Source organism: Nomascus leucogenys, chromosome 15 (assembly GCF_006542625.1).
Source record: "Nomascus leucogenys isolate Asia chromosome 15, Asia_NLE_v1, whole genome shotgun sequence".
Lineage (NCBI taxonomy): Eukaryota > Metazoa > Chordata > Mammalia > Primates > Hylobatidae > Nomascus > Nomascus leucogenys.
Window position 1 is genome coordinate 69475969 of NC_044395.1, and position 26089 is coordinate 69502057.

A 26089-nucleotide genomic window follows, 5' to 3' on the forward strand; every position below is an offset into this window, starting at 1 on the left:
GTCTCACTCTGTCGCCCAGGCTGGAGTGCAGTGGCGCCATCTCGGCTCACTGCAAGCTCCGCCTCCCGGGTTCATGCCATTCTCCTGCCTCAGCCTCCCGAGTGGCTGGGATTACAGGCTCATGCTGCCACGCCCAGCCAAGTTTTTGTATTTCAGTAGAGATGGGGTTTCACCGTGTTGCCCAGGCTGGTCTCGAACTCCTGAGCTCAGGTAATCTGCCCACCTCGGCCTCCCAAAGTGCTGGGATTACAGGCGTGAGCCACTGTGCCCAGTCCCAAGATGGCATATTCCAACCAGCAAACTTAGACATTGCAGATCTCCTGAGGCCCAGCCTTTGAAGTTACACAGCAACATTTCTGCCACATTCCAGTGGTTAAAGTAAGTCATAGGAACAATACAGATTCAAGGGAAACAAATAGACTTCACCTCTTAGTGGGATGGGTGGCGGAAAAGAATTGTGGCTATCTTTAAATCCCTACAGTCATGAAGGGCACCATCACCAAAGCTGACAAAAGGTGCCACCACTGCTGCAGAGGCCCAATATCATTTGGTCCAAAGCACAGACTGCCTTATGTTGATGCATTGAGACTGCCATCTCCTACTGCTGCTAATACCAACAGTGCTATTTACCATTACTGAAGAATTATGGTAAAGTCACAGGCACTATCCTTCATACTGTCAATACTGCTGAAATCAATGGTACCCAATACCTTGCATCCTCATTGTCCAACATGATTTTAATAAAACTCCTTTAGGGCCAGGTGCAGTGGCTCACGCCTGTAATCCCAGTTCTTTGGGAGGCTGAGGCAGGCAGGTCACTTGAGGTCAGGAGTTCAAAACCAGCCTGGCCAACATGGCGAAACCCTGTCTCTACTAAAAATACAAAAATTAGCTGGGTGTGGTGGCACATGCTGTAGTCCCAGCTATTTGGGAGGTTGACGCAGGAGAATCACTTGAACCCAGGAGGCAGAGGCTGCAGTGAGCCGAGATCGCACCACTGCACTCCAGCCTGGGCGACAGAGCGAGACCCTGTCTCGAAAAAAAAAAACAAAAACTCCTTTTGGGATTTTATTCACAGCCCCCAATGGCAGCCACCTATCACTCAGGCCTCAGGTCTGTCCAAGGGCTGTGGGGCCAGGGTCAGAGATTGTTAAGTAACACCGCATTAAGCCTGAGGGACTAACACAGTAATTAGCCCTCTTCTCTGTCCTTAGGCACTGGAATTGAACCAAACCTGACTACCTCATTTATTTCTTTTAAGTTTTATTTTAGGTTCAGGGGTACATATTTAGGTTTGTTATATAGGTACATTGTGTGTCATGGGGGTTTGGTGTACAGATTATTTCATCACCCAGGTAATAATCACAGTACCTGATGGGTAGTTTTTTGTTTTGTCTTGTTTTGTTTTTATTTTTTATTTTTTTTTTTGAGACAGTCTCACTCTGTCACCCAGGCTGGCATGCAGTGGTGCAATCTTGGCTCACTGCAACTTCCACCTCCCGGGTTCAAGTGATTCTCATGCCTCAGCCTCCTGAGTAGCTGAGACTACAGGCACGCACCACCATGCCCGGCTAATTTTTGTATTTTTAGTAGAGATAGGGTTTCACCATGTTGCCCAGGCTGGTCTCAAACTCCTGACCTCAGATGATTCGCCCGCTTCAGCCTCCCAAAGTCCTGGGATTATAGGCGTGAGCCACCGCACCAGGCCTGATAGGTAGTTTTTTGACCCTCACTCTCCTCCCACCCTCAACCCTCAAGTAGGTCCTGGTATCTGCTGATCCCATCTTTGTGTCCACATGTACTCAATCTTTAGTTCCCACTTATAAATGAGAACATTAAGTATTTGGTTTTCTATAATGCTGGAACTTTTAAGGTATATTTATGATTCACCATATTTATAAATTTAACTCACTGGATTTTCAAGAGTTCTTTAATCAGGAATGCCTATTTGCTAGATAATTGGAGTACTTACAAAGAAAATAAATTACATTTTATTTTATAAAAGCCAATATTAACAACATTTGTAACTAAGTTCACATATTAATCAAAGGCCCTTTAAATGGCATTGTTAAAATTTATGCCACTTATAAAGAGAGTAAGATTTGTTAATTAAAATTAAGATTAAGGGAAAACTAAGTTTATGTTTAAAAACCATATATTAATGTAAAAAAAATCAAAATAGATCATATCTCTCCTGTACTCCAAACTCTCAGCAGACTCTGAGAGGCAAGGTAGCTTGCCCATGGGTTCAGAGGGCTTAAATATGTAGATAATCCAGACTATAGTTTTTAAAACTCTATTATCACAATGAAACACTAATTTTAAAAAATTATTGGACGGGACTCATGAAAATATGTGTGTGGACCTCAGCTTGAGAACATTTCACTAATTAAGAGTGTGGGCCAGGTGCGATGGCTCACGCCTGTAATCCCAGCACTTTGAAGTCCCCATTTTTAACCAGTGCTATAATGCCTCACAGAGAGCCTAGATTTGTGCTTCAAATCACTTGGGAAATACTGCAGAGAATAAAACAAACAGAAAAGATCAACAACGATATTTCTAAATGTTGCCAACTTATTTGACTTTCTCACTGCATAATTTCATTCAATGGATATTCACTGTACTTCTGTGACATGTCCTGTGCTAGAATAATAAAATGAAGGGACCCGGTTCCCGTCTCCAGTGACTGCACAGTTCCCAGTGAGACCGTTTCCTAGGAAACCTGACATTCTGGAGGAAGACACAGGCTCTTCCCTGCTGGGCATCAGCTTAAATACTGAATAGCTCACTAGTCAGTGTGATTCTATTCAAAATCTGTTCCTGACTAACCCTAGGAGGCCAGCCAGCCATTCTCTCTCTGCCTTGGAGTTTTAGTGAGTCAGAACACATCCTCTCCGTCTGGGGAGGCAGCCAAACTTTGAATCAAAACCTTCCCAGGCTTCTTAGTCTGCCACCAATTTAAGGAAATCCCAACATGTAAAGTTCCAGCTTACAAAACAGATATATTAGGCATCAAGAGGATTCACTCTGTCTCACAGATTCCCCCAAAGATTGCTTTCAGCAATGAGCGTCCCTTGGGCATTTAAATTCTGATTCTTTCTACGCCCGAAATTCAGTTCCTATGAAACAGGAAGAGACCTGTTATGTAGTGGGAGGTGAACCTGTGGTGCCTTTGTACTTACCATCTGCAACAGTCTCATGAGCCTTGGCAATCTGCCCTAGATCCTGTATCAAGCCCTGGAAGCAGTCCTTACAGAGCAAATGCTGGCAGGATAGGAGATAAGAGCCCACACCTGGCAGGTCCTGACAGCACAATGAGCAGGTCATGACCACGGCCTCCATCTGTCCATTCTTAGGGCAGTGTTTCTGGCCAGCTAGTGGCAGCCCCATAAAGCTCATGCCCATGTCCACAGCCATGCCTGTGCCCAGGACTGGGGCTTTTCCACTGATATCCTCGGGTGAGAAGCAGCGTGTAGAGCGAGCCAACTCCACCCCCTGTAAGTGAAGCACAAAGCAGAGTGATCTATTTATTTTGAGCAGAAAAAAATCTTGGGCCAGAGGGGCCTCGGAGAACAAGGCCTCAAAAGTCCAGGCCATGTTCCTCCCCAGAGCTGGAGGCTCATGCCTCAGCCTCAGTTCCTCACCTGGGACCAAAAAGAGAGTTTAGCCATCTCTGCCGTGGAAAACAAAGCCTGGAGATGTCTGCTGTTTGTTTGAAGGCAAACAAACCCTTCAGAAGTGTCCCATACCTGTGCCTCTCCTTATTGGTAAACAAGCTTGACCTAAGTTTTAATTTTGGGAAAAGGAAGAAAATTGCATTATTGACAAGTTTATGACAGGCACTTTACATACTGTATTTCCAAGGGGTTGAGACACTTTTACAAATTAAAACCAAGAGGGATAGGCTGAGGAAACAGGCTTAGAGAGGTTGGGTCACACACAAAGACAGATGGCAAATGGCAGAGTCCAAATTCAAATCCAGGTCAGTCTGATTGTGGACTCCAGTCTCTCTCTCTCTCTTTTTTTTTTTTGAGACACGGTCTCACTCTGTGGCCCAGCCTGGAGTGCAGTGGCACAATCACAGCTCACTGCAGCCTTGACTTCCCTAGGCTCAGGTGATCCTCCCACCTCATCCCACCTCAGCCTCACAGGTAACTGGGATGACAGGTGCATGCCACCACGCGTGGCTAATTTTTTGTATTTTCAGTAGACAGAGTTTCACCATGTTGCCCAGGCTGGTCTCAAACTCCTGGGCTCAAGTGATCTGCCTGCCTTGGCCTCCCAAAGTGCTGGGATTACAAGCGTGAGCCACCACATCTGGCCCACACTCTTCTCTTTTTTTTTTTTTTTTTAAAGACAGAGTCTTGCTCTGTTGCCCAGGCTGGAGTGCAGTGGCATGATCTCTGCTCACTGCAAGCTCTGCCTCCCAGGTTCACACCCTTCTCCTGCCTCAGCCTCCCGAGTAGCTGGGACTACAGGCGCCCGCCACCGCCCTGGCCAATTTTTTTTGTATTTTTAGTAGAGACGGGGTTTCACCGTGGTCTTGATCTCCTGACCTCGTGATCCACCCGCCTCGGCCTCCCAAAGTGCTGGGATTACAGTCGTGAGACACCGCACCCGGCCCACACTTTTAATTAGTGAAATGTTCTCAAGCTGAGGTCCACACACATATTTTCATGAGTTCCGTCCACTAAAAAAAATTAGTGTTTCATTGCGATAAAGTTTTAAAAAGTATAGTCTGGATTATCTACATATCTACCACAATATGATTTTGGGGGTGGTGTTAAGAGTCTAGGATTTAGTACACACCAGGCAGTATTACTTGTCTCAGGTTAATGAACTGAAAGAGTGGCAGACTTAATACACAAATAATGTATTCTTGCCACTTGAAGTCTAAACAACATTGTGGCACAAAATGATGCATGTTTTACAGTACTTGGAATAGAGAAAGGAAGTGGGAAAATTGGGCCGTCATCATTGTGGCATATGTTTGCTGAACTTTGCTACAAGAGTGAGCACCACATTTAAGTCATAATGATAGTTTAGTTTAGAAAAACATCACATATATGTGAAATTAATATTATTAATTTGATGGCTTTGTAGTTTTTTATAATTTGTAAACTATATTCGGTTTTATAGTTGTATAAGAGCTAAAAGCCAAAGGAAGTTGTACCTAGTTTTATACTTGTACTTATTTAAGAAACAAAATACAAATCATTTAATTCAAATCTGGGTCTCGGTAATTATGCAAGTTTGAGAAAAATTTCACTCCAGTCTGAAGTCTTTAGGAACCAAGCCTTCAGGAAGGAGGAAGGATGATGGGGCTGGGAGAGGCCAGGCTGCCTAGGGTCCAGAAAGATGCCACTACATAAAGCTATAGATAGACTTGCACTTCTAATTCCTTCTGGGAATTATTTAGCAGAAAACAGCCATAGCAGCAGCATGATTAGAGATGAGGACAGTCTCTATTAGAAGATTCAAGTATGCCTGGGTTTATTTCATTGGGCCAGTAGTTCTCAAACTTTTTGGTCTTGGGAACCCCTTTACATATGTTTACTTACTGAAGACCCCAAAGAGAGTTTATTTATGTGAGTTATATCTATTGCTATTAGAAGTTAAAGCTGAGAAAATTTTAAAACATTAATTTTCAAAATATAATAAACTTGTTATATGTTAACACGAATAACATACTTTTTGGGAAAAAAAAAAAAACTATTTCATTTATTTATTTATTTATTTTTTGAGACAGGGTCTTGCTCTGTTGCCTAGGCTGGAGGGCAGTCGTGCGAAGTTCACTGAAGCCTCAAACTTCTGAGCTCAACAAACTTCTTGCTTCAGCCTCCTAGGCAGCTAGCACTATAGGCATGTGCCACCACACCCAACTATTTTATTTTCACTTTTATTTTTGTAGAGACCAGGTCTTGCTATGTAGCCCAAGCTGGTCTCAAACTCCTGGACTCAAGTGATCCTCCACTTTGGCCTCCCCAAGTGCTGGGATTATAGGCGTGAACCACTGCACCCAGCCTAAAAAAAAAAATTAACTACTTTCAAAAAAATTAATTTAATGAGAAGAGTCACATTGTTTCTATTGTTTCTCATATGTGCCAAACTCTTTAACGTCTGGCTTAATAGAAGACGGCTGGACTCCCATACCTGCTTCTGCAGTCAATCTCTTATATGTTGTTTTGTTTATAGTATATGAGGAAAATCCAGTCTCACACAGACATACAGCTGGAAAAGATAGGAGTACTTTAATAGCCTTATCAGGTAATTGTGGATATTCTTTGATACCACACCAAAATTCAACAAGTGGTAGTAGTTTCTTAAATGTTATTTATAAGGTAGACTCTGAACCAAACTTTTCTTATTCTGTTATATTAAAATCTGCTGATCTTGCTCTTTGAACTAGTCTTTTCCCCAGGCATAGTTTTTTAACACCAAGCGTTGGTCATTTGGAAAATACCAGTTCAATGATTTATGCAGATGTTCCAAATATCGACACATTTCATTATACAATAAGAAAAAAATCATATTCCTTAGAATCACCTCGAATCTCATCAGAAATTTCTTTAAGCATTGAGAAGCTGCCAAACTCATGGAGGCAGCAAAAACTACCAGAATTCTAACTTCTGCTTGAATGCTTGAATTTTATCATTGGCAACAAATACTGTCATTTCACTTTTGAGAAAATATCTGACAAATTCCCCAGCCTGAATAACCACAGTGTGTCTGCCAGTTATTCTTTTTTTTTTTTTTTTTTTTTTTAGATGGAGTTTTGCTCGTTACCCAAGCTGGAGTACAATGGCGTGATCTCAGCTCACAGCAACCTCCACCTCCCAGGTTCAAGTGATTCTCCTGCTTCAGCCTCCCGAGCAGCTGGGATTATAAGCATGCACCACCACACCCAGCTAATTTTGTATTGTTAGTAGAGACAGGGTTTCTCCATGTTGGTCAGGGTGATCTCAAACTCTCGACCTCAGGTGATCCACCTGCCTTGGCCTCCCAAAGTGCTGGGATTACAGGCATAAGCCACCGTGCCCAGCCTGCCAGTTGTTCTTTCGTGTAATACTGATGTTTCATTTTTTATTTTTTAATTAATTATTTATTTATTTATTTATTTTTGAGACAGAGTCTCGCTCTGTCGTCAGGCTGGAGTGCAGTGGCGTGATCTTGGTTCACTGCAACCTCCGACTTCCTGGTTCAAGCGATTCTCCTGCCTCAGCCTCCCAAGTAGCTGGGATTACAGGCACGCACCACCATGCCCAGCTAATTTTTGTATTTTCAGTAGAGACAGGGTTTCACCATGTTGGCCAGGATGGTCTCAGTCTCCAGACCTCCTGATCCACCCGCCTCGGCCTCCCAAAGATTACAGGCGTGAGCCACCACACCGTCCATGATGTTTCATTTTTTAAAAGGCTAGTTTAACTTGCAACTCAATAGCACAAGCACAGTTTCTCACTTTGATGTGTAGCAGGAATACTTTTTCTTCACACAGAACATCAAAAAGAAATCTAAAAAAGTACTTAAGAATTTAAGGATTGAAATTTAATAAAAATTGTTCCCACTTCATCATGTATGGACATTCTTAAGGTAAACTTCCTTTTTTTTTTTTTAACCAGCAGATGCCTAGCGGTAAAGAATATAAGGTTTTGTTCCGGTTTGGTGCCCAAAACATCAGCAGTTTTATACAACATTGCTCTGGCACCATCAGTGCAAATGTCAACCCAGTGAAAAGATCAAATAACACGTTAGCTTTATTATTAAAATTGTTTGACCTGTGGACTCTCTGAAATGGTCTCAGGGACCCCCCACCCCATAGGGTCTACAGACCACACTTGGAGAACTACTGCATTAGACCTTGCATCACAATCCTGGGAACTCAGGGAGGTAGCATGGTTTTCCACCACCAGCAAGTACTACACAGGGTAAGAATATAAAGAAACAGGCATCTCATTTATGTCTTAGAAGAGCAATTGAAGTAACTCCATGAAAGTAAATGGTTAATTTAAAGGCACATCCACACAATGAGTTTCTGATTTGAGAAGAGGAAGGGTCAAATGACCCCATTTCTGCCCCCTTCCTTATGGCTGCTTTCATCATAACTTGGTTCTTCCCTCTCCTTCTTATCTCCCCTGACCTAGAAGAGTGGAGGGGACAGAGTTTGGAAGACTACTTAAGCCAAGGTAGTAAATTCAAATGCCTACAGGGGCTGGGCAATCTATATGAATAAGGCGCTTTACTTAAAAGAATGTGGGTCTAATGTCTCCAAATCTTAGTTTTCCAAAACCCAAGAAATTCTTATTTTTATTTACATTTTAAAATGTTGACAAAAAGTTAAATTTTAAAACATTGCCTTGCCACAAACCACCTCCTTTTAACATCTTACCACATCTATATCTAAGAAAAGGAAAATATTTACTGGAGTACCTTAACCTTGCTAAGGAATGATGGAACAAGTCACTCCACATCACACTGGGAATAAGAATTTCAAAGATTGTTTGCATGAGGGGCACAGAACAAATTATCATAAAAATAACACTCATTTTAGGGAGAAAACGTGAGGGAGAAATAGTAGGTAATGAGAGTACCTACTCTTTCCTAGGCTGTGTTATATGTGATATATTATTTGTTTGCTTGTTTAATGTATGTCTTAGACATAGTCTTAGGGAAGGACTTTTGTTCACAATTGTACCTGCCCTTCACTTGCCTGGCACCTAGCGTAGGAACATAGTACGCACTCAATTAATATTTATAAAAGGAATGAATGAATCTCATTATTTTTTCATTATACAGACAAGAAAACAGATTCAAAGAGAACATGCTATTTGTTCAATATAATTCAGTTAGTAAAAACAGAACTAGGAGGCTGGGCGTGATGGTAATGCCTGTAATCCCAGTGCTTTGGGAGGTCGAGGTAGGAGGGCTGCTTGAGGCTAGCAGTTTGAGACCAGCCTGGGCAACATACAAGACCTTATCTTTAAAAACAACAACAACAACAAAAACAGAACTAGGAAATGAACCCAGCTTTCTGTGTTCTTTCCATTCATTTTATCCTCTGAAATTAAATTAAAACCCAAATATGTAACTCCTTTTTTTCTGCCATTGTCTCAAAGACTCTAGAATTTCTCTTTTCATGTTTTGTTACTCTGAGTTTAATAGCAGCAAGGTTTTCCACCCTAGTTTCCAACAAAGCTTTAGGAATATAATTGCCATGTAGAACAATCTATCCAACACAGGAAAGAAAGACTCCTAAAAATTCCTAATCTTCCAATTAGATTATTTTTACTTTGTGCTGAAGAAAACCCCGCTTGATCCTATGGATTTCCCCTAAATGCCATGTATCAAAAACTACCGATAAAGGCAAACAAAAACCCCCAAGGCTAGGGAGGTTAAAATGAAACTGGAAACTGTACATATTGCTGGTGAATAAATTGGTACGATCCTTTTGGAAAAAATACATAGTAACATAAAATGAATCACAAAAATGTTCATACCATATAATCCAGCAGTCTCACTCCTGGGAATTTATCCTAGACAAGTTATTCAACAGGAGAAGAAAAAATTATATACAAATGCTCATTCCATCATTGTCTCTAACAGCAAAGAATACAATAAGAATTTTTTTAAAAAACAAAATACAAAAGAAAGTGGTTTAATAAATGATAGTACATGCTGAAAATAAATTATTCTTCAGCTGTTAAAAATAATCCTGAAGACTGGGTAGTGATACGAAAAACTGCCATGGTATTAAATAAAAAGAATACAAAAGGATTTGTATACTATGATCATTAACTTTGCAGACAGCTATGTCTCCATGTATACAAGAGTTGAAAGGTAATACTCAGAAAAGAAAATGGCATCGTAGGGTGGAATGATTTGAGTTGCTTATACTTATATTTTTTTCAGAATTTTCTTTACTGTTGTACTGTCTATTATGTATAATTTTCAAGTCTTTCTGAAGTAAATTGGGATTTCTGAGTTTTTGTCTAATTCTCACTTGGAAAAAAGGCAGAAACACTGCTTCTTCCCATCTTGATTAACAGTGCTCTACTTAAAAAAGAAAATGAACATAATATTTCCAAATGTCCACATCTAAAGATGGAGAGCAAGAAAACAGAGCTGGATCCATCCAGGATGTTGCTGCTATCTGAAGGACTTATGTCGAATTCAGGAACCCAGCGAGGAGAGAAAGGAAGAGGGATCACCAGAGCCTTCTTCAGGGTGATGATGTGTTCCCAAGGCCACCTGGAGAGAGGCCTGGGGCAGCAAAAAATCAGCACACTTGCCTGCCTCACCAGGCTGCTGCCTGGTATCATCTCTTCCGTTCATTTCTGAGGTATTTTCTGAGGCCCTCACACTCTGAGGAAGCCCAGATGCCTGAGATGTCACAAAGCCATGCTGTACTTCAGAAGAGATGTCGCAGAGAAGGACACCCCTCAGGAGTCATGGCCAAAGGTCATGTCCCATGTGCCTAGTTGGGAGGGACAGGTCCCCTAATGCCAAATATCTGGCTGCTACTCCACTTTGCAGACAGAGAACTCAGCTTTGTCTGCTCTCTCAGACCTCTGTCGACCTAGGAAAAGTGACACACACTGAACAAACCCCACATGAGCTGTGTGTTTAAGTCATGTGATTGCCTTTTGAAGGAGAGGGAGCTGGATAGAAAACTGGTTTGAGCCAGACAACTACCCAGGGTACTCCCTCTACAACCAGATCAAGCCATTGATGAGAAGAATGTTAGGTGAGCACAGAACCCAACGGGGAGTGCTGGGTCCACTCTGGGAGGCCTTCTGTTCAGCCAGGTGGCCTGAGGGACAGAACGTAGCTCCTGTATAACCAAGGAACCTGGCAAACTATCCAGGAGTGTCTTAGCACCCAGAACCCTACCTCAACCTCTTGCAGTGGTGGTCCTTATTGTAGGCCCCAGCTCTAATACCCCTGATGGTTCCCTTTCATTCCCAAGGCCCTGCCCAGCTTACCTCCATTGACAGATCATCTTCCCAAGGTTAGGTTCCAGGTAACCCAGCTCATTTCTTGTGCACTTACTGGCCAGTTTTGATGTCAAATAGACGATGATGTCTTCTTTGATCTCGCCTCCTACTCTCAAGACCCCTCTTCCTGCTGGTCACATGCAGTATGTGATTAAGGTTGATGGAGGGATGAAGACCATAATGCTGTGAGGTCAGAGAGGCACTGGTCACTGAGGTAAAAGCAGGGGATCTGGAGAGAGACTAAAGGCTAAGCCCAGGCTCTGTATCTGACCACCTATGCAGCCTCTGACAAGTCACCCAATTCCTCTGTGCTTCAGTGTTCACACACGTAAAATGAGGCTGGTAGTGCTGTACCTTCAGGCAGATGTATTTTGTAAATTGCCAAGTGCTCTGAAAATGTTGGTTGTTATCCTTGTGGACTGAAGTGTTCTGGGAAGAAGCAGAATATAAAGTGCGCCTTAAAGGTTGAGGAAGATTCAGGACATGTGGTCAGGAAGAGGATGGGCACTCCGGGATGGGAAACAGCATGAGCAAAGGCAAAAATGCAAATGGGATATACCAGGCATGGCTGCAGTAGAAAGCTTGTGTAAGGGAGAGGCTGAGGTAAGGTTGGAAAGGCAAGTGGGCTATATTCTGTTGGTCATAGGAGCTATTGAACTTTTTGATCAAGTAAGTAAAGAATGAAAGTCATGTTTTCGGAATACTAACCTGGTGGAGGTGTGAAGGATACAGAAATTGGAGGAGGGTTAGAATGCAGGCAGAGTGAACAAAGGAAGGTGTTGTAAACTCCAGTTAAGAGATATGATGGGGGCCTGAATGAAGGCAGGGGCACTAAGGCTTAAACAGAGGAAGCACATTGGAGAGATACAGAAACAAAAGGATAGGGTGACAGTGTAGTAGACAGTGGGGACAATTTTCATTATCTAGGTGGACAATGGTGCCACTCACCAAGATAGAGAATAAAGGAGAAGGCACCAGTGAGCAGTGAAGATTGAGTTCTTTGGATATGTTTACTTTGTCTGTAGAACGTCCAAGGAATACCAACCAGTAATTAAGTGACCATATGGGTGTGGAGCTCAGCAATAAGGATGTGAATTGAAGCCACCCAAGAAGACCATCTACTGTGAAAAGATAAGGACAAGGACAGAAGGCTGAGGAACATCAACATTTAAGTGGTAGGCAATGCTGGAAGAACCTGAAAAGAAGACTGATAAGTGACCAGAGTAGGAGGAAGGCAAGACTTTTTCTAGAAAAAGACGCCAACAGATTAAAGTACAACAGAAAGAACAAGTGATATGAAGGATAGGAAGAGTCCAATTTGGAAATCGGTTCATTAATGACATTAGTAAGAGCAATTTCACTGAAGTCACAGGCTGTGAGCTAGACTGCAGTGAACAATGGATGGGAAGGTGCAAATGGGCAGGATTTGTAGACTACTCTTTTAGGGAGCTTGGCTGTAAAGGAAAGGGCAAGGACATGGGAGAATTTTGGAATTTTTTTTTTTTTTTTTTTTGAGACGGAGTCTCGTTCTGTTGCCCAGGCTGCAGTGCAGTGGGGCTATCTCGGCTCACTACAAGCTCTGCCTTCCAGGTTCACGCCATTCTCCTGCCTCAGCCTCCAGAGTGGCTGGGATTACGAGGGCCCGCCACCACGCCCGGCTAATTTTTTGTATTTTTAGTAGAGGCGGGGTTTGACCGTGTTAGCCAGGATGGTCTCGATCTCCTGACCTCGTGATCCGCCCACCTCGGCCTTCCAAAGTGCTGGGATTACAGACGTGAGCCACCACACCCGGCCAGAATTTTGGATATTTTAGCGAAAATATATTTTAGCATAAGGGGGTAAGACAAAGAAAAATAAATACATGCTCACACATACAGAGAATAACTGAGGGGATGGGATTTTAAAAATTTGTTTCATTTTTCCCATGGGATCTATTAACAGACTAGCAAGGGGATGGGATCTTGAACACTGGTTGAAGGAACTGACTTAAGAGCGAAGACATGCTGCTATTAGTGAAGACAGGGAGGTGAGGGTAAGTTCATTTATTCACTCAACAATCACTAGTTGAGTATGGATAAAAGAAAACAGTCCTTGACCACATAAGGAATTAGGTCTAGTAGGAAAGACAAACGTAGGTCAATAAATTACATAAGGGTTATACTAGATTGTGTGGTGGTACAGGTGGGAAAGCGAGCAACTGTCTGCATTGTGTCCAGGAAAGGGTCACAGGCGTGTTATGTAAATTCTGGAGAAAATTCAAAAATAGCATTTATTTTTACTTATTTACTTTTGTATGTGGAGACGAGGGTCTCACTATGTTGCCCAGGCTGGTGTTGAACTACTCGCCTCAAGCAATCCTCCCGCCTCTACCTCCCAAAGTGCTGGGACTACAGGTGTGAGCCACCGCGCCTGGCCTAAATGTGACATTTAGAAAAAGTATTTACAACATCTGCATTAAAAGGACCATAAAGCAACCAGGCATCTAAGTCCCTGAATTAATTTAAGTTGCTCAAACTTGAGAAGACAACCAAATGATAGCAGAAGGGCAAAAGAGAAAGGAAGCCGGAGTGCCCACTCAGAAGTGTGAGAGCGGGAGGAGGCATTTCGGGAGCCACCGGAGCTTCAGGAAACCGAGCGAGACACCAGGTGGGCACACTGAGGATTAAACAGGGCCTCGCGCTTCCGCACTGCGGCTGGGAGACAAACCAGTAGCCACTATCACCAGCCCCGAGCAGACCACTAAGAACTGTGGAGGCGCGCGGGGCGGCTCAGGGCTGGCGCATTTGGTGAGGAGCTCAGACACCGAGGCCCTTAGGGTCGGCTTAGGCGGTTCCCTGGCCAAGGCGCCAGAAAAGGGCCTGGCTCAAGCAAGCACGGGCGACGTGCAGTACAGCACACCTAGCCCCAATTCTTCAACAGTTTTTGCCCTCCGAGCCTAGCACAACGAGCCTCACCAAGACCGTTCACCGCCACCAGGACACTCCGTGAGGGGGATCACCACCCCCAAAAAGAGAAAGCGACTAGCAGACGCGCGATACCGCGAGACCAAGATGCCCCGCCCGAAGCCCGGCCTCTGTGACCGGAAGTGAGGCATTTTGCCCCCGCCCCCCGCGCCCGATACCTCGCGAGACTTGGCGAAGGCCTTCCTTTTTCGTCTGGGCTGCCAACATGGTAGGTGTTTCGTTTCTTGCCTCCTCTTCCTTGCCGGCGGAGACCCCTAAGCTCTATTCCCATTGCCCCTAGTCATCCACTCCCTACCATGGTCGGGGCTTCCAGGCTGCGCATGGCCGCCTGCAGGGCACGGTGGCCGGCGCGGGCCCGGGGCGGGGCTCCCGGAGCCGTGTGTTAGGTCCGCGGTTCGGATCTCTAGGACACGCGGGCCCTGGCGCTACTGTGGTGAGACCTCACGGCCGTGAGCCGATCGGTACCCTCAACTTTCCCGAACTCTCCAGAAGTTAGGTCTTTGACCCACGGGCTTACAGGACCATCTCAGCTGGCAGGCATCGCCCCCTGCCCCTAATTCCTTAGGCCTTACCACCAAGCTTTTTCCACACAGCCATCCAGACTGAGGAAGACCCGGAAACTTCGGGGCCACGTGAGCCACGGCCACGGCCGCATAGGTAAGTGCCGGCTTCCCCTAGGGGTGGGCCTTGGGCTCTCTTCGGGTGCTTAGCTAGTCTGGAGATCGATAGCCGATAAGTGGGTTAGAATAAGACCTTTTTGTGGTCAAGTTCGACAGCTGTTGATTTTTTTCTGAGGATCCTCTAGTATTCCAGTTGTAAGGAATTTCACATCAGTGGGGTAATAGGAATTGAACAGGCACGGTATTGGGTTAGTTGAAGACATGGAGTACTGTGGGAATGCTGTGATGTGGAACCTGAAAAGATGTTTCACCCGGAATCCTAAAGTAATCGCATTGCTGAAAACGGGCATCGGTAGGGTGGGAACAGCGTAAGCGGGACACAGAAGTCTGGGGAAACACTCTGCTTTTGTGCGAGGAAGTATTCAGACGCGTGAGAAGGCTGTGTGGCGCATGTAGCTTTTTTTTTTTTTTTTTTTTTTTTTTTTTTGTGAGACTGATCATTGTCGCCCAGCCTGGAGTGCAGTGGCAAAATCTCGGCTCACTGCAACCCCTGCCTCCCGGGCTGAAGCGATTCTCTTGCCTCAGCCTCCCGAGTAGCTGGTATTACAGGTGTGCGCCACGACGCCCGGCTAATTCTTTTTCTATTTTTAGTGGAGTCGGGGGTTTCTCCGTGTTGGCCAGGCTGGTCTCGAACTCCTGACCTCAGGTGATCCACCCGCTTCGTCCTCCTAAAGTGCTGGGATTACAGGCATGAGCCATCACACCGGCCCCATGTAGCTTTGTATTCCTGTAGGCAAGCACCGGAAGCATCCCGGAGGCCGCGGTAATGCTGGTGGTCTGCATCACCACCGGATCAACTTCGACAAATAGTAAGTGTCCTTGGACTGCTTTTATTGACACAGCTTGGGAGGTAGGGGCAGAAAGAGGGCTGGCTTAAATAAAAAGTTTAGAAGCAAGCCTTGCCTATTGCTGTTTTTTACCAAGTTAACACTTGGTGTGAACTGAGAACCTGTCATCGAGGCTAGAGTCACGCTTGGGTATCAGCTATTGCCTGAGTGTGCTAGAGTCCTCGGAGAGTAACTGCTGACCTTATTCACTGGCTGTGGGCCTTATGGCACAGTCAGTCACCAGGTTAGAGACATGCTTCACATTCACCTACCCACAAACTAGTGGATGATAAATTTTTGCTATTTGGAAGATGTTTATTATAGGAGTATGGAGATTTTCCATAGGGTGCTGTTATGTGACTTGAATTTTAGTCTCGGCCCTGCTTCTGACATTGTCGGTGGTTTATCCTGGTTCCAGGAAATAAGAATAGCCTTTTCCTCATGATAGTCTTTGGTGGTTTTTAAAACAGTTGTTTAAGTCAGCAGATGTATCATGTGCCTGACACTGCTCTACACCAGTGAATAATTTACACTGTAATAGGGGGAGGTAACTATAAAGATGATAAACATAGCATCTTAATTGGAGTGTGTATGAAGGTGGTGGTTATCTCTTCCTAGCCACCCAGGCTACTTTGGGAAAGTTGGTATGAAGCATTACCACTTAAAGAGGAACCAGAGCTTCTGTCCAACTGTCAACCTTGACAAATTGTGGACTTTGGTCAGTGAACAGACACGGGTGAATGCTGCTAAAAACAAGACTGGGGCTGCTCCCATCATTGATGTGGTGCGATCGGTAAGTTAATTGGATGTTTTTCTATACTTCCATACCTTCCCTTACAAAACTCTGGCTTAATCTAATCCACTTATATAACCTGTACTTCCCAGTTACCTACCAGACATTGATATTCTTCCTGTGGTAGAATTATCATAGGTAGTTCCCTATCCGTAGCAGTGCCTACTGTCACTGCCCAGGTTGTATCAGGTTTACATTTCGTGCTTGAACTATAGCTGGTTTTCATCAAGCACAGCTCTTGGCCCTTCATGTTCCCCAGATAATAGAATCCTAATATGTTCCATTGATACTCAGTGCCATACATTATCTGAGGAGATTTTCCCCCAAAACAGATGTATTATGTCTGTCCTTGCGGGGGTTCTGGTCCCTGTGTCAGTCTTAACTGTCATGAATATGGAGGTAGTGTTAAGAGGCCAGAACCCTAGGGATGCTTTAAATTCACTTCGCGGCCTATTTAATGTCCATTGAGTAGTTCTGGTGGTCAGGAAGGTGGTTGTCTTCTTTTGCTTAGCAGGGGGTATTTGAGCAGGAGGAGGCTTATGCTTTGCCGAGACTAGAGTCACATCCTGACACAACTCTTGTCCTGGTGTGCTAGAGTACTCGAAGATAATCTACTGGTCTTGATTCACTGGTGGGGGCAGTCGGTGCCCCCGTTAGTGCCCAGATCAGAAACATATATACCCTGCCTAGGGATTTAGAAAGTGGGTTGGCAGTCTTTCCTCATGCTCATCACACAGTTGGTACCTACTATAGTGTATTGTAAACTTTTTTCTCTGTTCTTCTAGGGCTACTACAAAGTTCTGGGAAAGGGAAAGCTCCCAAAGCAGCCTGTCATCGTGAAGGCCAAATTCTTCAGCAGAAGAGCTGAGGAGAAGATTAAGAGTGTTGGGGGGGCCTGTGTCCTGGTGGCTTGAAGCCACATGGAGGGAGTTTCATTAAATGCTAACTACTTTTTCCTTGTGGTGTGAGTGTAGGTTCTTCAGTGGCATCTCTACATCCTGTGTGCATTGGGAGCCCAGGTTCTAGTACTTAGGGTATGAAGACATGGGCTCCTGCTGACTTCCCTCAGAAAGTATATGGTAAACATAAGACCAACACAGACGTTGGCCAGTTAAACATTTCTGTTTATAAAGTCAGAATAATACCTGTTGATCACTGAAAGGCCTGCATGTATTGTACTCTGAATTTTTACAGAGAATGAGAGAATGTACCCTAATTGTTCAATGGGGCTCAAAAGGAAAGATTACATTTTGATGGGTCACATTCTAAAGAGAGGGGCAGTGTGATAGGAATGAGGTGGTCCTTCAGGACAGCCCAAGGTTTTTCCACGTGGCCCCCTAATTTTTTTTTTTTTAAACGGAGTCTTGCCAGGCTGGAGTGCAGTGGCACCATCTCGGCTCACTGCAGCCTCCACCTCCCAGGTTCAAGCGATTCTCCTGCCTCAGCTTCCTAACTGGGATTACAGGCGCCCGCCACCATGCCCAGCTAATTTTTGTATTTTCAGTAGAGATGGGGTTTCACCATGTTGGCCATGCTGGTCTCTAACTCCTAACTTCAAGTGATCTGCCCACCTCGGCCTCCAAAAGTTCTGGGATTATAGTGTGAGCCACTGCGCCCGGCCATGGCTCCTTAATCTTGATCCAAATTCTTGTTACATCCAGAATGTGATGAATCAAAATCTTGAGATGGGGGTCCAGCAATCTGAAATTTCAGTATGCCAGGGCTTTTCTGTATGTCAAAGTGGGTTTGAAATTGTTAATTTTTCTTCTAGTCTGAAATGTATCTTGAGAAAATTTGGAAATCCTGAAGGCTGGAAATTGAAATAAGTTTTTCTAGGATTTGTGTCTCTTGCTGTTGGAAAACATGGTGACCAATTCATGTTTACAAATAAGATCCTCATAGATGTTAGGGTAAATTATAATTTGCTACAGTTTTATGGTTCTTCCTGTGATTTTGAGCTTTTTTTGACCCAAAATAATACAGTCTAAAACTCTAGACAAATAAGATGGCACTTAGACTCCTGGGTTTTAGTTAGTGGAGGTTTCCTTAGTGCACTGTGGGGTCATAATATGCATAAGCCAAGAACCATGGTTGTCTATGGGACACATCTGTCAGGACAACCTTTAGAGGATGTTGGGGATCAAATATAAGGCATAGAGAAACACTAAATTGGCTTACATAAGAATAGGATAGAATTACAAGTAGTGAAACGTTAATTAAGCTGGACAATTTTAAACAAATGTATCATTTGGCCTGCATCTTTTGTGCTGGAGAAAGTTAGAAATAAGGGCTCTCCAGACCAGCCTGACCAACCTGGAGAAACCTTGTCTCTACTAAATACGCAAAATTAGCCAGGCGTGGTGGCACATGCCTGTAATCCCAGCTACTTTGGAGGCTCAGCCAGGAGAATCTCCAGGGGGCAGAGGTAGTGGTGAGCCGAGATGGTGCCATTGCACTCGAGCTTGGGCAACAAGAGTGAAACTGTCCCAAAAAAAGGTAAGGGCTCTCCATTAGGGCCCATAGAGGACTTTTAATATGGAACCTGAATCCAAGGATCCCACAATAAGTGGTCAGTAGTTAATGATGAATTAAAAGACTCAATATTTGGTCTTCACCCAATACCTGTGTGACTTTTAGTCCCAATTTCCTCATCTTTAAAATTTAGGTGAAAGTGCCTACCTGAGGATTGTGTAGATTAAAATGGAAACCATGCACTAAATTATTTGTTTTGTTTGAGACGGAGTCTTGCTCTGTCGCCCAGGCTGGAGTGCAGTGGCACGATCTCAGATCACTGCAAGCTCTGCCTCCCATGTTCACGCCATTCACGCCTGCCTCAGCCTCCCAAGTAGCTGGGACTACAGGCGCCCGCCACCGCGCCTGGCTAATTTTTTGTATTTTTAGTAGAGACGGGGTTTCACTGTGTTAGCCAGGATGGTCTCGATCTCCTGACTTCGCGATCCGCCCGCCTCAGCCTCCCAAAGTGCTGGGATTACAGGCATGAGCCACCGCGCCCGGCCCATGCACTTAATTTTTGTGTTTGACTTAGGAACTTAAGTGCAAGCTATTATGGAAGCAGATGGAGTCAATTGGCCTTCATGTGATTGTCAGTGGGAAATTGGTCCAAGCAGAGGGAATACTGGTTCAGGAAACTGGTTTGAGAAGGTTAGGCAAACGGGAAGTGCTATGGTGGAGAGAGATTACTCTGGCCGGGCTGTAAAGGACGGCTACAATGGGAGGCTGAAGGCAGAACCAAGAAAATGGGAGTGAGTATGGAAAAGGTACGATTCAGATGGCATAATGGACGGGACTTGGAGACTGAGTTGTAGTGGGCCGACCACAAAATGATAAGGCATGGAAGGAAGTAAAGTTTTGGGGGAAGGATCCCTAGTCCCTTAATGGCTGCCTTCTTCCCCAGGAGTTCCTTGTTAGGCCATCCGATCCCCTGGCCTGGGAAAGAAACACTAATTTCGTTGCTGGCTTGTTCACTCACCAGAAGCTACACTAGTAACAGTTCTAAAAACTTTTATGTGATGAGGAACAGACGAAAATAGTTTTGAGCCCTAAGTCCGCCGATTCCAGTGCTTTCTTGAACCTGCATTTACTAAAATATTTTCATGACTGCCAAGCTTTGAATAGCCTTCTGTGTTCATGGAGGCTCATACTGGCGATCTCTAGTGCCTGGCTAAAGCTTGAATTGCAAAGGATATAATTTCTGGTCTGATGTATATATGCCTTAAATATAGTTACGTTCCAACTTGGGAGCTGCAGGTGCAACTTGATTTTATGACAAATGTCTGCCACATAATTTGCACAAGCAGTGCTCATCAAGGGCAGCTAAATCAGGCGAGCTTTCAATCAAAATAAATGTACTACTAGACCCTACTTAGCGGCTAACTAGCCCAAGAGCAGACAGCCCAGGGACGGACTGCAAGTCGGAAGCGCGGGCGGAAGCTGTGCAGCGCCCGCCTGGTGGCTCCATCGGCCGCCTTCATCAGTCAGCACGACCCGACCTCAGTGGCGTCCTCACAACACAGACCGGAGCTTGGGTCTTACCTCGGCCCCTGAGAACCACTTCCGGTGAGTAAGCTTCTACTTCCGGAGACGATGACTCCCCCGCGTCCCAGACCGGAAGAAGCCCGGCGGAGACCGGCCTCGCTTGGCCACTTCCGGCAAGGGCGGCGCCGGCCAGTGGTGCGCGAGCGCAGATACCTCCCCTGGAGAGGCGGGATGTTCAACTCCACCCCTAGTCCCTGGGCGGCCGTGGGTCCCCTTCCAAGCGGAGGAATGGCCAACCTCGCCGCACTTCGAGCCCCGTTTAGGGCGCGTTGAAGAACAGTAGGCGTGGCCTTTACGTAAATCTTCAAGATGGGAACTTCCAGAATTTGTCTCAATTGTCTAAAAGGTAGTGAGCGTCAGCGACATTCAAGGGCACTTTGGGCTAAAAAGGAAAGTGCTTGTACACGGATGGCAGTATTCTGGAAAAACATAAAAGGAATTTCCTCTTAGGAGCTTAGGGAAATGAGGGAGACGAAGTATGTTTTGGTGCAGTTTTTCAATCCAATGCATATTTTCATATTGAGAGGCAATATAAATGGAGCAAAAGTATCTTGAGAAAAAAAAATACCAGAACTTGCCATTGCTGAAAAGTAGTATTTTCTCTTTCGAGAGTTTTCATGGCCTTTTAAATTACACCCCCACCTCCACAGGCAAATAAATTTGTTTTGGAATGCATACCACATCATCTGGCTCTAGAAACGTATTTTGTGTAGCTCCCCTAGCAAGAATATAGGTTAAAGCGTATATTTAATTCCTGGCTCTATTTTACATCCCAATTTTTATTTTCCTCTCATTCCCACTTTACGTTGTTTCAAATAACCTAGTTTGTGTACAAAGTAGGTTATAAGTGTACATGTGAAAAGATGTTTTAACAAAAATGTAACTGAGCTGTGACTAATCACACTTATTTTCTTGGGTCATGCTATGGTTTGGATGTGGTTTGAAACTTGGCCGGCAGTATGGCAGTGTTGGAAGGTGGAGCCTATTGGGAGGTGTTTGGATCATGGAGGTAGATCTCTCACAAATAGATTAATGTTCTCCTGTGGGGGTGAGTGAGTTCTCACTCTACTGGGAATGGAGAGCAGGTTGTTTAAAAGGCGTCTGGCTTCTCTCTTGCTTCCTCTCTTACTACCCGATCTCTCTGCACACGCCCAGCTCCCCTTCTGCTTTCTGCAGTGAGCTGAAAGAGCCTGAGGCCCTCCCCAGGTACTGCTGCCCAATCTTCAACTTTTCAGCCATCAGAACCATAAGCCAAATAAGTCTTTTTTCTTTATCAATTACCCAGTCCCAGGTATTCTGTTATAGCAACACAAAATGGACTAAGATGGGCCCTAATTCCACAGATTCCAATGGGAACCAGAGTTTGACTAATGCTGTTTAAGGGCCAATTCTTCAAAATATTGCTTTTTAAAAAGCCCAGAATACTTATTTCAAGACTACAGTTTATCAGAGCATTTAGAACCGTGTAATGAAGCGGCCTGCCCTGCATTAAAAGAACTTACAGAATAGAGGAGAGCTGACACTCCTATAGGTGAGGGGACTTCCCTGGTAGAGGAGATAGCACCATTATCCCTGAGCAACTGCCCCAGTGTTGTCAGAAAGCCACTGTTTAAGGACACTTCCTCTCAATGGCCACAATACCATCTTTTACAGGAGTGTTTTGGAAACAGTGGTTTGTTTTTTTAATTAATCGAAATGAGGTCTTTACTATGTTGCCCAGGCTGGTCTCAAACTCCTGAGCTCAAATGATCCTCCTGCCTTGGCCTCCCAAAGTGCTGGTATTATAAGCATGAGCCACCACACCTGGCCATGCTGGAGCATTTTTGTTGTCACAATCATGGAGGGGAAGGGACCAGGGATGCTAAATATCTTGGAATGGATGAGCTGGTCCTACACAACAAAGAAAAATCTAACTTAAAATCTAACTTCATTTGCACATAACCCAAAAGTTGGTTTGTTTTTTGTTTTTGCAGTTTTCATATACTTCTGTTTCCTAGGATTCTAACTACTGTTTAAATCAGGGGAAGCTCATACTCTGTTTTGTTCAGAACGTTACCAAAAATTGTTCATTTCAGAAAACTCACCAATAACTTACTCAGTAGGATCTGAGTTGCTGATACAACACTTTTCTCCATCTGCATATGTAGCTGTTGCATTCATGGTAATTCTGTGTACGGTGTAGGCATCTGATTATCTCTTCTAGTACAGTTGTACACAAGCATTTACATATTTGAATATTATAACAAAATATTTGTTTTATTTCTCCCCTTTTATATTACAGTTAAGGTATATTTCGGTAGCTTATATTATCTTTAAATTTCATTTCAGGGTAGTGAAGGAGGGAATTAAAGTATTTGCTATTAAAAAAAAACTGTTGGATCTGATAGGGTTGAAAATCATTGGTTTAGAGCTCCAGAGATCATGTGAAAGAACGTGGAAAGAAGCCCTGAGATCATGTGAAAGAACGTGGAAAGCAGCCCTGAATATTTTTTGTAAACCTCAAGCCAGGCCCACTGTCCACACCCTCCTTTCTCTGTAAGGCTGCTGTGCCTTGGCCATGGCAATCACTCTATGGGCCCTTGCAGCCTATTCTAAGCCATTACATGCCAGTACTGATTTTCTGGATTGGGACCAAAGCTGCAGCCACAGTAGCGGGGAGACATACTGCTCTGGTATTCACGCAAGGGCATACTATATTTTAAAGATACATAAAAGTGGCAAAATTTATGAATAAGGCTGGATATGGTGGCTCATGCCTGTATTCCCAGCACTTTAGGAGGACTGTTTGAGCCCAGGAGTTCGAGACTAGTCTGGGCAACATAGTGAGACCCCATTAATGCAAATTTAAAAAAAATTTACACATACACATCTTGTGATCGGATCACATGTCTAAAGGTTCTTCGGAGCCACACTGAAAAGGAGGGGTGGAGGAGAATAGGGGAGGAAGGGAGAGAGAGAGCGCATGTACCTTCTAGGAATTAAATCTGGTTTTTTTTGTTTGTTTGTTTTTGTTTTTTTTTTGAGATGGAGTCTCGCCCTGCGCCCAGGCTGGAGTGCAATGGCGCGATCTTGGCTCACTGCAACCTCTGCCTCCCGGGTTCAAGCGATTCTCCTGCCTCAGTCTCCCAGTAGCTGGGATTACAGGCACGGACCACCACACCTGGCGAATTTTTTGTATCTTTAGTAGAGACCAGGCTTCACCATGTTGGCCAGGCTGGTCTTGAACTCCTGACCTCGTGATCCACCCGCCTTGGCCTCTCAAAGTGCTGGGATTACAGGCGTGAACCACCACGCCCAGCCTGTATTTTTCTTATTAAGGAATCTGGTTCTATGACTGTCCTAAGCCCAGGCTGAGTTAAGAGCGACGAGTTCTGGAGGGAACTACATCCCACTCTGAGTCTTCTGGTTGTAATCCTTGTCTTTTCTCTTGATCTGAACTGAAGACTCAAGAGGCTTCAGTCTCTGTCCTAGTCCTGGCAAATGGCAGAGCCAGAAAATGACTTTGCCTTCCCAGAAGACAAACCCTCCACTTTATTCTGTCAGGCTGACAGCAGGCCCAAACCATGGACAGGTTGGGGCCTGCGCAGGCCTCAGTGGAGATGGGGAGAAGGAAGAGGGCAAGGAAACTTAGGATGGGATCATCTCTCAACAAGGGTGGAAGGACAGGAAAAGTTTACTCATAGTTCAAATCCTGTCAGACCCAAACACAATACCAAAGAAAACTGTTGCAGCTTAATGCCTCACTTGGGAGTTTGCAAAGTCTCTGCTCTCCCAAGGCCTTGGTGGGTGAAAAGCCTAAAGCATCCTTATTTCCCACCTTGCTTCTCTCCTTCCTCTTCCATGGAATGTAGCAGTACTTTCTGTATGAAAACCTAGGGTTCCAATGAAAAAACAATTCACAGAGTGACATGGAAGAGTCACAGGGAGTAGGTCAGGGCTATGCCCAAGCCTGGGTTGGCATTAGCTGGGCTTTACTCTACCAATGTCAGGACACTGAATGACATCTTAGGGGCTTCAGGCTGAAGAGGAAAATGTTAAGACTTACCTAATAATGGGGCCAAAGGGCAAAGAGCATTCTTTCCATCACTGGAAACACTTAAGCACAGGCTGAACAGTTGAGAGAAGCTGAACTACTGCAGTGACTGGGTATCTTCTAACTCCAACTTAGGCTGGAGAACTCCGTTTCAGGGAAGGTCAGTGACTCACACTGAAGCTAACCCCTTAATCTAGTATAAAGTTCCATGTGTGATGGTGTTTCATCCCTGAATGGCCAGTCCCAGCCCATTCCCAGAAGAGAGAACTAGATAACAAAGCCAAGGAACACATGAGGCTTTGGGCCCAAACAACTGTACATTGTTTATTGAGAACACCCGTAGATGGGAAGGAGGGATGCCCTGTACCGCATCGTGGCCACCACTGACTGGGAGCCAGGCCCAGAGAGCACTGGCAGAGCTGGGGGTGGGCTTCCCATGACACACTGACCACCTCGGAGGGTGGGAGGAATGAGAGGACTAGGCCTAAGACCCTGGTGCCATGCTACAAATGGGGACTGATTGGCCTTTGCCTTTCAAAAACAGAGGGTATGGGTATGCGGACTACCAGAAAAAAATTGAAACTCCTGATTTTTTTAAAAGGTCCTCCTGTACATAACAAGACAGCATCTGCTCTCCAGGGCCCAAGACTGGCAGCGGGGGCCTCAGGCAGGCCGGCAGGCCGAAGGCCTCCAGGGAAGATCAGTGGTTTGGCTGAGACAGTCAGCTGCACAAAACTGGCCAGTCACGAGCACCCAGCAAAACTTCATCCATGCTCTGGCAGGACAGGAAAACATCCGGCCCCTTGGGAATATACAAATATTTACCATATTCTCTTTGCTTGTTACAAAAACAGTTAAGAAAGCTTACAGCAGATTATTTACAAACAGTATCCTGGGATATGATGAAGGCAGAGGTGGGCTGGCTTGGAGGATGGGATCTGTGGGGGCAGAGGAGCCACAGCAGCCTAGAGGGTCCCAGGCTGGGCCTTCTCCCCAGGCTTCAGGCTCTGCAAGGCACTGGACTCTGCTACTGAGAAGGGGGCTTAATTCTTCTTGTGGAGAAACTTCATTTTGTTGCCTGTGGGCCAGAGAGGACAAGAGAGAGAATGTTCAGTGTTATCCCTTCCAACCTCCACTCCCTCTCCTCCTTGTAGCCCTAACCCTGTCAGTGGGAAAGGAAGGATTAGGAAGACTGGATTATAGCTGTGATCTGATCCAGGGTAGTGAAAACACGTGAGAGCTCTAATTAGGGCACCGGTATTAATCACTGTGTGGTTTTAGGCAAGCCACTTAACCTCTTTGGTCTCAATTTCTCTTTAAACAGAAACATGCTATGATTCTCTGATCTGGTGGGCTGAGCACCCTGCAGGGAGGGGTGCATTTTGCAGGAAGGGCACTCGCACTGCTGTGTCTGCAGACCTGTTATGGTCTAGAGGAAAGCTCACTGGCTCTAACGGCCTTCATATTCACTCAGGAAGGAGTGCACACAGAAAGACCTGATGTATGTGGGAACCTGGGATTCCTCTTTGTAATGCAATATGGTAAATACAGCCTGCCCTCCATATCCATGAGTTCTGCATCCATAGGTTCCATGTTTACAGATTCAACCAACTGGAGATCAAGAATATTTGGGGGGAAAATGGATGATGGTGTCTGTACTGAACATATATAGACTTTTTTTTTTCTCGTCATTATTCCCTAAACAATACAGTATAATATCTATTTACAGCTGGGCACGGTGGCTAA

General features: G+C 44.8%; 3 protein-coding genes, 1 long non-coding RNA gene and 2 other non-coding genes across 8 annotated transcripts in view; 3 read left to right on the top strand and 3 right to left on the bottom strand.

The window, feature by feature from the left end:
* TRIM66 (tripartite motif containing 66) overlaps positions 1-14556 on the bottom strand; it is a 67835-nt gene extending 53279 nt beyond the window's left edge. Inside the window, exon 1 of the mRNA XM_030829628.1 lies at positions 14527-14556. Coding sequence (XP_030685488.1) covers positions 14527-14551 — 25 coding nt within the window. The 5' untranslated portion in view covers positions 14552-14556. The remainder of the gene's footprint in view (positions 1-14526) is intronic.
* On the bottom strand, positions 2983-3782 carry LOC115838624. Its single transcript, XR_004033681.1, has 2 exons — positions 3645-3782; positions 2983-3495 (listed from the first exon to the last, which is right to left on the bottom strand). It is a non-coding gene; the product is annotated as an uncharacterized LOC115838624 (long non-coding RNA).
* Positions 14101-17210, top strand: RPL27A (ribosomal protein L27a). The gene is made up of 5 exons (XM_003254910.4): positions 14101-14162; positions 14548-14611; positions 15368-15443; positions 16080-16254; positions 17040-17210. Exons 1-5 carry the CDS (start codon positions 14160-14162, stop codon positions 17166-17168), a joined length of 447 nt encoding a protein of 148 aa, XP_003254958.1. The 5' UTR covers positions 14101-14159; the 3' UTR covers positions 17169-17210.
* On the top strand, positions 15589-15718 carry LOC115830541. Its single transcript, XR_004026091.1, has one exon. It is a non-coding gene; the product is annotated as a small nucleolar RNA SNORA3/SNORA45 family (small nucleolar RNA).
* LOC115830540 lies at positions 16801-16931 on the top strand. The gene has a single exon (XR_004026090.1). It is a non-coding gene; the product is annotated as a small nucleolar RNA SNORA3/SNORA45 family (small nucleolar RNA).
* Positions 17211-24643: 7433 nt separating the features above from the next.
* Positions 24644-26089, bottom strand: part of DENND2B (DENN domain containing 2B) — a 121452-nt gene continuing 120006 nt past the window's right edge. For 2 of the 3 annotated variants that reach the window (XM_030829629.1, XM_003254908.3), the window contains one exon: positions 24647-25421. In XM_030829629.1, coding sequence (XP_030685489.1) covers positions 25387-25421 — 35 coding nt within the window. In that variant the 3' untranslated portion in view covers positions 24647-25386. Of the gene's footprint in view, positions 25422-26089 lie in introns of all 3 variants that reach the window. The other variant, XM_003254907.3, reaches the window with a different exon arrangement.